The following is a 10205-nucleotide window of genomic DNA, read 5'->3' as shown; positions in this document are numbered from 1 at the left end:
GCATTCAGCTCACTTGATCTCACTGAATTATTAACTTGTTAATTAATACTGAACCGCATTTATTAGACTTAACATTGAATGCATACTTGGACCAAGGGCACTATTTCCTTCAATTTCATAAAAAATAAATAAGTTAAAACCAATAAACACAATTGTTGATTAAAAAGAATGTCATGAAATTGATTTGCTTACTTGGGTATCATTTCATTAATGTCTTATTGGTTTAAACCGATTATTTTGGCAATATATAAAAAACCAAACCACACAAAATATTTTTAATAATGTGGTTTGTTTTGATCCGGTTTGGCATGTACGGAGTAATATAGTAAGTTTGGTGTGGATTTGGTCTCAAACCGGAATGTGTCCATCCCTAAACAAATTACACCACCTTTTAATTATGTTGTTAGGTCCCTTAAAAAAATGTTATGCTGTTAGTTGAGTTAGGGTTTTAGAGTAAATAAGTGATTCTAATTTTCATAAATAAAACTTCTCTAAAAGAACGTTAATAAATTTCACAACTCCATGTCTCCTTGTCTCAATTTATTGAAGTATTCTTGAACTTTTTATAATCGTCTTATTTTTTTTCTATCATTCTAGATTGATACTTCAACTGATTTTGGTTGCGATCATTTGTTGTTTCCTTTTTTTCATTTCATTTGTTTGTTATTTTAATTACTTTCCTTGTTTTTTTCTTTTACTTGTTCGATTGTTATTGCTTCAATTCCCTTTTATATTTTTTTCTTCATGTGTTTAGTCAATTATTTTTCTGCCTTTCTCATTGTTTCCTAAATGAAAGATTAGATGGTACGTACATCATGACATAATTAAGCGGCTATAAGGTGAAAATTTATTGAATTTATAAGACAATAGATGAAATAAATGAAGAGAATAGATAAATGAAGGGAGTACGTACAACGTAACTAATACTTCGTATCATACTTGTAATTATAGTTTAAGAATAAGTTATCTATGAGGTCACTATATTGAGTGCCACACACGATTTATTCATATTTTCATTCATAGGCTTGAAATGAGTAGCAAAGTCTTTATATGTATACCTATAACTATGGACTCGATTAACAACATTAATTAATATATGTTAAATTAAAACCTGCTAAGAAAAATAGCGCTATTTTCGACTTTACATTAATACAAAATGTATTTTATTCTTAGCAGGCTTTATATAAGCAATTTATTTTAAAAAACTAGTAGAGTACGACTTTGTTTTAATTTTTACATAGCTTAAACACAATTTTTGTGTACGTCGAATAAGAAAAACAGGGAAATTATTTTGTGCTTATTGTTGGAATATGCTTTATTAGTTATATAATCGAATGAAGGTTTTAAAAAACGTGAAACCCTAATTTTATCAAGCCTAGCCACATAAAGAAATTGAAGCTCGAGGTAAGTTCGAGCTCGAGTTCGAACTCGGTTAAATATAACCAAAACAAGCCGAGTCATGTTAGATAGAGTTTGGCTCGTGTACCCCGCTGGGCATTTCTTTATACAAAATCGCAAACATAATTAAACGAATTAACATATATGTGTGTTGCACAAGCCAATAGTATTAAAATAAAAACTCTTAAACTTCCATTTATAACAGATCTATGTGATTACAAAGCACAAAAGGGAGAATCCTCCTTTTTTATTCGTTGATCACATATCACAAACCACAAATCACAATCCCAAGAGGGAAGCATTTGTTTTATTAAGTGCATGATCGAAATAAAGACGAACTTAATTAATTGCATAAATCAGATGCTTGCTAGCTATGTAGCCTGTAGCAAGCAAGCTGAAGCTGGTCGAAGTGACAATTAAGCTAATTGTAGAACCTTGCAACTGCATAAGTACCAGTAACCTGAGCCACAATCTTGCCTCCAAGAATTGGGTCAGTGGTCTCAGCTTTGCTTCCAGAATGTTGGTCCAGTTTCACTTCAACTACGTTCCAATCAACCGGACCTATTGGTCCAGCTTCAACATATATCTGTACGTACAACATATATGTTGTCAAAAAAACCTATAAAATATTTAAAAGTACTTTCACTTAATTTGGTTAGTTAATTATAATATATAGTACATACCTTTCCACTTGGGCCATCTACAGCAACGATGAATTTACGAGCAGTGGTGTCTTCACCATCAGCATAGACGATTCCCCACTTAACACCTTTAGGAAGGGGTCCGGCCTGGCGCATGGCAACACCAGTGTTAATTGGGAGTGCAGGGAAGTTAGTCAAAGTGCGTCCATTCCAAAAATGAGTCTCCACTTTGTGCACGCGGCCTTTGCTAAAGTTCTTGATATCGGTCATCAATTGATATTCTCCGGAGTTGTTGGCCTTGGAACTAGCCTCATATTCCTTGGCCTTTGCTTCCAAATCAATTTCCACATCCTCCACTACTTCAGGTGTTACATTAATGTCCGCCATATCCTTTCCTTTTTCTTAATAACCTACAATTAATAAATACATTTTATAATAATAATAATAATATAATCAACACAGCAACGTACAAAATAGGAAAAATAACAAAAGGGAAATCCCATAACTAGATTGTACATGCAACATCTTAGCTACCTAAAGATCGACTATATGAATTAATACTACATATAATATTTTACCTTAGTCGTTAAAATTAACACTACATATTTCTACATATTTAATAAAAGGGAAGAGGAAAATTAACAGGAAAAGTAAATAAGAAACGAGAAGATTACATTAACTTTGAGATATATAATAATAAGAAAACACGGAATTGAAGGTGAGATTGTATTACTTGATATACATGAAGCAAAATCGATTGCATATTTATAGACTAAGGCATTCGCAAAGGCACAACCATAGTGAACAAGCTAATATAAGGATAAGTGCACGTAAAATTCAAGATTCTCTAATCCTATCTCTCTTTTGTTATGGAGTCCCCAAAGAATGCCCTTAAAAGCCAAGATTCTCTAATCCCATCTCTCTTTTGTTAGGGAGCCCCAAAAGAATAAGTGCACGTAAAAGCTTTTGCAAATGGTTTTGCTTGCCTCCGATTTACCATTATAATATCATTGTGTGACACCACTTATTAGGCATAAAGCAAAAATAACCATTATTCTCGATAAAATTTACAAAGTACTTTTATATTCTCAATAAATAAAAGTTACACTAAAAATATATAAGTGACCCTAATAAAACTATTATCTCCGTCCCTTTTAAGTAATTTTTTTATTTTTGTGTTTTTTGTATAGAGAACGAGTTACAAAGGGCAAAACTACAAATGATTTACATGAGATCGATTGCATCCTAGATCTTTGTTGCCAATCCCTTAAAGATTTACCAACTAACGCAATTAAATTATTTTAAGTATTTTAAATAGATAAGATACTAGGTAGGAGTTAAGGTGCACAACTCCTGTAATATAATGGAAAGAAAAAAGCAATTCGAAATAGAGCACGAGCCCAAAACTTTTTGTTGACACGTATCTAATCATATCTTTTCTTATATTGTAGTTATTCATGATAAGATCCTTTTCTTAAAAAAGTCCGAAAGGACCCCTAATGTAATAACTTTTAAGTTTATTGGTCCTATCTATCGTATCAATAATTTTGTATCACGTGGTAAATGAGTTGTAAATATAGGACCACTATAGAATAAATGAGTAGTAAATAGGACCACTATAGAATAATTACAATTCTGCATGGGCGAGGACATAATTCCTAATAGATTAAGTACACTTCCCAAGTATTTTGTTCGAGTAAATCCCCTAAACTCTACTTTATTTTTAGAGGATTCTTAGTTTAGATTAACATAATAGGGGATGAACTAGTCACTACAAGAAATCGTGTTTGTTAACGTCGGCAATAATCAGTTGTTGAAGTATTTACCGACGATTAATGGTCGTAAATGGGTAGTCGTTAAACCTGTAGTCGTTAAATGAAAAATAAAAATTGATTTCACAGTCGATAAATTTACCGACTTATTTTAAAATTTTACCGACCAACATTATAATGGTTGGTAAAAGAGGCGGTCGGTATGTAATTAAATACAGTCAGTAATTTCTATTAAGTTATGATACATATGACAAAACATAAATCATGCGGAAAAACCTTAATGCCAGGAAACATATTATTTACACATAATTGTTAGGTTATGATACATATGACAATTCATAAATCATGCGGAAAAACCATAAAGCCAGGAAAACATATTATTTACACATAATCATTTAGCATAGTTTAGATGCATACTCTTTGTTGCGTGCCTTCCCTAGCTACGCCTGCACCGAACAAGAACAAGTCTTTAGGACTCCAAGTGTCGTCCCTCCGTAGATAGTCCACAGCACGTCCGGATCCGCCTTAAGATTGACTAACTAGAATCGCCCTTAAGGTACTACTTATTTTCGGCTAAATGGGCAAGAGTTATGGCTGATTTTTCTGCTTAAAAATCCTAGCTTTGAATACTTGAAAACTTGTGTATAAATTTATGACCCTAGGAATATATTTATAGAACCTTGGAAAGGATTTCGAATCCTGTTAGAATACTAATTAATTAATTAGAATCCTATTAGAACTCTAAATAATTAATTTAATCTTTTAGGATTAGGATTTAATCTATGCACGAATTCCGATAGCTTTAGGATTCTAGCACGTACACACGCACCGCACGAGCATCGCACGCCCATGCGCAAGCCTTGCGGCCCACGCTGTGCGCACGGCGCACAGGCCCACTGCCCGCAGCCCATTTGTGCGCGCGCGCCAGCCTTGGCTGGGACTGGCCTTGCGCTGGGCCTGGTCGAGGCATTGGCGTGTTGTTGGATGCGTGTGGCTTGCTGGGCGATGGCCTGGCTTCGTGCTGGGCCCTCGTCCGGCAGGCCTCGTCCGATGCTTATTCGTACGATACGCTTCCGATTAAATTCCCGGTTCCGGAATTCATTTCCGATACGAACAATATTTAACATTTCCGATTCCGGAATCAATTTCCGTTTCGAACAAATATTTAATATTTCCGTTTCCGGAATTATTTTCCGATTCCGATAATATTTCCGATTCTGACAATATTTCCGTTTCCGGCAATATTTCCGATTCCGGCAATATTTCCATTTCCGATAATATTTTCCGATACGTACCATGTTTCCGTTTCCGGCAACATCTACGACTTGGATAATATTTATATTTCCGATACGATCCATATTTCCGTTTCCGGCAATATCATCGTTTCCGGAGTATTCATTTCTTGCCTGTGACGATCTCAGCTCCCACTGAAACCAAGATCCGTCGATTCCGAATATCCATAGATGGAGTATTTAATGCCATTAAATACTTGATCAGTTTACGTACTATTTGTGTGACCTTACGGGTTCATTCAAGAGTAAGCTGTGGATTAATATCATTAATTCCACTTGAACTGAAGCGGCCTCTAGCTAGGCATTTAGCTCACTTGATCTCACTGAATTATTAACTTGTTAATTAATACTGAACCGCATTTATTAGACTTAACATTGAATGCATACTTGGACCAAGGGCATTATTTCCTTCAGTCTCCCACTTGTCCTTAGGAACAAGTGTGCATTTCCTAATTCCTTTGTCGCTCGATGCTTGCTCTTGAACATAAGGTAAGAGTTGTCATCCTTATTATGTCCAGAGGTGTTCCTCGGTTTCAGAGTTCAACTGATCAAATAAACAGATAATCATAGCCTATGATTCATCCGAGCACGGCCATGCATTTCACAGTTTCTAGCTCTCCGAGTGGCCTTGTACAACTTTTAAGCATCTCATCCCGATTTATGGGAGGACAATCCCAATCTTGCGATCTTGAGATTAGACTTCGTTTGATAGGTGATTACCTGAGCGTTGCCTTTATAGCCTCCTTTTACGGTGCGACGGTTGGTCAACGTCAAAGTAACCAGTTCTCAAACAAGTAATCTCAAATCACTCAGGTATTGAGGATTTAGTGTCTAATAATTTTAATGAAATTTACTTATGACAGATTTTCATCTCTTACAGTAAAGTTTCATAGGTCTTGTCCGATACTAGTCTTCCCAAAGTAAGTATCTATGCAAATGATTATGACATTGCCATGTCCACATAGTTCAAGAAACAGAACTACTAGTCATCTTGCATTCTAATCGTCTAACGTTTTCTATGCGTCCAATTTTATAGAAAACTCCGACTAGGGACCATTTTCAACTTTTGACATTCAAGTTCACTTGATAGACATTTCTTAGTCACAGGACTGGTCCTGACAGTCTATCTTGAATATTTCGTCAAATTGAAGGGACTCATCATTTAATACTAAACCAAGATTAAATGGAATATGAAAATTCATTTCATATATGATAAATGTTCAACCCCAATGTTTTACCACCATGGGCCTCAAACCCATCTTCTAAAACAGTTCATAGAATTCAAAGCTATGCTTGATTTCCAGTGCTACAATGTGAGTGTTTTTTCTCACTTGTTGCATAGGTTTAGTTATCATGCTTTGCCAATCTTAATATCCTTTTCATCGAATGTTCTTCGAGATAGATGATAAGATCTTTTGAGTATGTTTATTTTGTGATCTAGTCTTTTCTTGCTTCAAGAGTGGTTCTACGCATTTTTTCAATGAAGAACCATCAAGCCAGCAGACATGTGATCTACCCAAGTTCAGTGAAGAACACTTTAACATAAACAACCCTGTTTTATTGCTTCTTAGGCAATAAGTACCTTTACTTCAACTTTATAGGTTGCTAGTGATGCTTTGTTTGGAATTACTTATCCAAGCAGTTCACAGATATGTGGAATACTTTCCAGCTGTATCTTAGAACATAGAAATTAATATTTTAATATCCCACGCAACAACTCATGGTCTCCAATCCATGTTGCCATTTCAAAACACGATGCTCTATAGCTCGTCCTTATCAATGGTTAACTCCAAAGGGTCTTGCTTGATCCTTTGCCAGTGTTTATGCGTGTAGCATCAATATTTAGCATATCTTTATTTCCTTGAATCAAGAACTATTCCTATGTACCTTTTCAAGTACCATAAGTATTCTTGATCTTAATCTAGTGGATCTTCACTTAGATCAATAGAGATTGGAATATGTTCGTCATGCCTAAAGTCATACGATACGTTTTTGGCGATCCTCATATTATATCATACATGATAAATTCTTTTGCAGAATAATTCCCAATTGAATTCTATTCATGTAACTTTAGCTTATCTAGTTTCAGTAGATACTAAATTCAGCTAAATTCTTTGACATATAATATAGGTTAAGAATCTCATTTAGACTCTTTGATGTTTAACTTAGTAAATGCTTATACATAGTTCAAACATCCTTTACTTAGATTTATTCACATGGGTCGAATATCTCCAATGGAGACTTTCGTGTTTGATTTAGTAAATGCCATTACTTAATCCAAAACAATATCATAAGATCTTTGTAAATAGATCTTAATACCCAGTATGTACTAAGTTTCGCCTTGGTCCATCATTGATGAATAATTTCAAATCTAAGTCATTAGCATTTGAATGTTATTTCACAATGGAGAGATATGTGTGTGATACACATAGGACCAATTAAGTTTTATATACTCCCACTAAACTTCTTATATATCTATAAGAATCATGTACATTTTATGAAACTAAAATACTTATTAGCTTCATTAAAATATAATTCCAATTCCCAATTGCTTGCTTAAATCTGTACTTAGATTTTATAAGCTAGCTTTCTCTTTCAAGCATTTATTTGGATCCACAAATCCTATGACATACCATGTACATAGTTTATTCCAACATTTGATTGAGGAATACGTTTTGTCATCCAATTGTTATATGTACCAATATGCAATCATTGCTTGAATTATAGACTTGAGCATTACGATTATGCATGAGGTTTCAACACAATTCACACCATGAATTTGCTTGTAACCTTTAGCAACTACTCTCGCTTTGTGTGTGAGCACAATTTCATGTTTGATGGTTTTTATCCTTAAAACAAACTTGCAACCAATAGGTGTGAACCTATTCTTGCAAATCAACAAAATTTCAATTTTGTCATCAAAACATTGAGTATGTTTTATGGCCTCTAACCATTTAAAACATTTGAGTCTATATATGGCCTCTAACCATTTTAGGGAATCTAGGTTTCGTCATAGCTTTACAAACTCATTAATCTACATGATAATAGTTTGACTGCAAGTTGTAGGTTTCTTCACTATCTAATAGAAGAATTGCATAGTTTCAGTGACCTAAACTCCATGTTTCTTCACTATCTAATAGAAGAATCTCATAGTTTCAGTGACTTGAACTCTATGCCTACTTGGGTATAGAACATCAAACAATAGAATATCAATAGCCACTTGAAAGTCCTTTGAATATTCTGTTCTCCTTGAAGCACTTGTAAAGTCTTCTAAGAGATGTCTATTCTTTAAAGCCACTTGTAAAGTCCTTACAGAATAAGTTCGGATTTTCTGAAGCACTTCGAAAAGCCTCCGGAATGTCCGTTTATGTTTGTTGTTCGCCTCGAAGACTTTCGAGGTCTATTTTCTCCCACTTGTCATTTTGGAAACGAATATCCAAAAGGACATTATTTCGAGCAAACAAACATTATGTTCTCAAAAATTCGTGGTAGAAACAATACCCTTGTGTCTCATTTGAATAAATCACAATGAAACATATATCTATACTTGGGCCTTAGTTTGTTGAATAACAAACACTAAGCTCCCACTGAATTTAGCAACTCTTTAGATATATATAATTGAAAAGATATCCTGAAATTACTTTTCAATAGCTTTGACGAATTTGGTTTAGTTTGGTGGTAGTTGAGCATTTTGTTTTAGAAATTATAGGAAAAGTCTTTATGATTCATCATTAATCGAATCAAGTACTTATTGACTTCGATTATTCCAACTAAGATATGCCATATCTTATGGACCTAGATTGTGAAATTACAACACACAATCATTGATGATCATATTTGGTCTCAAGTAATCATCAACATGATCTAACCTAGATCTTTATGATTTCTTGCCAAGTGGATTTTATACTTCTGAATCTTTGAACTAGCCAAACAGATTCAACTTATATCACATTTGAGTAAATAAACCTATATTCACTCAAATCCATGTGAAATAATAAAGTCATAAAACCTTTCTTTAGCTTTGAACTCTATCGTCTAGGCGTTCTAACAATAGTTCATATTCTTTGTTACTTTCAACAAGTAAGACTAGCTTGTCTTAAGTTGATCTAGAAATCAACCAACTTTCAAAAGTCCATTAAAATAGAGCTTGTGAATGTTAACTTGTTGATATGGTCTAAGCAACAATGCCAAAGATTAGTGGAACTCAAATCAAGGGGTTGATTTGAACCTAGTAAAGTTTTTATTTAAAGAGTTGTTTGTTTTAATCAAGCATATTGACTCAACCCGTAAATGACCATTTCATTCAAACAAACACACAAACAAGCATTGTTTTTGTTCTTCTGAATGTGAGTCTTTCTGTGTTTGAAGCAGAAATTTAGGTATGCTGATTATGGAACAAAATAGCCATTAAGTTCCAGCCTTTGAAAGGACTTAAAACAAACTAGATGACCCTACAACTAATGTAGCATTGCCATGCTTCATTTCCCACTTGTAGGCCATTAGTGTAGCCTAGCTTCCATTATTTGAGTTATTACCGAAGTAAGAACCTCAAGCGGTATATGATACCAAGGAAGTTTGATTCCTAGGTCACTTCTCTTTAAACATAAACTTATAGGTAGAAACGGAATTATAAATTCCTTTCATTTGTTCCTTTGTTTTCCTATTTCTTGTACCCTTTCTTATAGTCTTAAGAATTGAATTCTTTAGTGTTGACTTTTATACTTTGTTAGACATGTCCAATGTCACCAACAAGGTTCTTTACCATTTTAATTTATGTTGAATATTTTGTTTCAACTAGATGATCTTACCAGAAGCTTCTAAAGTTCTCTAAGTATCGATCTATTCGAATGTCTAGGGACTAGACTCATTCGAGATTTAAATGGAAAAAAGATTTTAGGTTGTTAACCATTGGTAAAGCTGAGCGTTTAAACTCAATGCTTTATGATCTCAAAACTACAGTGTATTTTGAATTCACAAGCACCAATTGGTTTGCCATTCGACTTTGATGTTCGAAAACAACCATAAAAGTCGCTATAAGAAACGTACATTTTAAATTGCTCACTTTCTCTCATTTCCGTGAATCGTTCTTGGATTCACTACCA

The 10205-nt window shown here is 34.0% G+C and overlaps 1 protein-coding gene across 1 annotated transcript; it reads right to left on the bottom strand.

Moving 5' to 3' along the window:
* Positions 1-1565: 1565 nt before the first annotated feature.
* LOC110780463 (uncharacterized) lies at positions 1566-2851 on the bottom strand. Its single transcript, XM_021984851.2, has 3 exons — positions 2714-2851; positions 2082-2449; positions 1566-1984 (listed from the first exon to the last, which is right to left on the bottom strand). Exons 2-3 carry the CDS (start codon positions 2424-2426, stop codon positions 1820-1822), a joined length of 510 nt encoding a protein of 169 aa, XP_021840543.1. The 5' UTR covers positions 2427-2449; positions 2714-2851; the 3' UTR covers positions 1566-1819.
* Between the last annotated feature and the right edge of the window lie 7354 nt (positions 2852-10205).

This window comes from Spinacia oleracea, chromosome 3 (assembly GCF_020520425.1).
Source record: "Spinacia oleracea cultivar Varoflay chromosome 3, BTI_SOV_V1, whole genome shotgun sequence".
Lineage (NCBI taxonomy): Eukaryota > Viridiplantae > Streptophyta > Magnoliopsida > Caryophyllales > Amaranthaceae > Spinacia > Spinacia oleracea.
The sequence above is the reverse complement of the archived record's forward strand: the minus strand, read 5'-3'. Positions and strand labels throughout refer to the sequence as shown.

What these genes read in the sequence shown, in the direction of transcription:
- LOC110780463 (XM_021984851.2), bottom strand. Translation starts at nt 2,426, where the DNA reads ATGGCGGACATTAATGTAACACCTGAAGTAGTGGAGGATGTGGAAATT. An exon ending in TAGATGGCCCAAGTGGAAAG is followed by an intron (nt 1,985 to 2,081) that starts GTATGTACTATA and finishes TTGTACGTACAG; the next exon opens with ATATATGTTGAAGCTGGACC.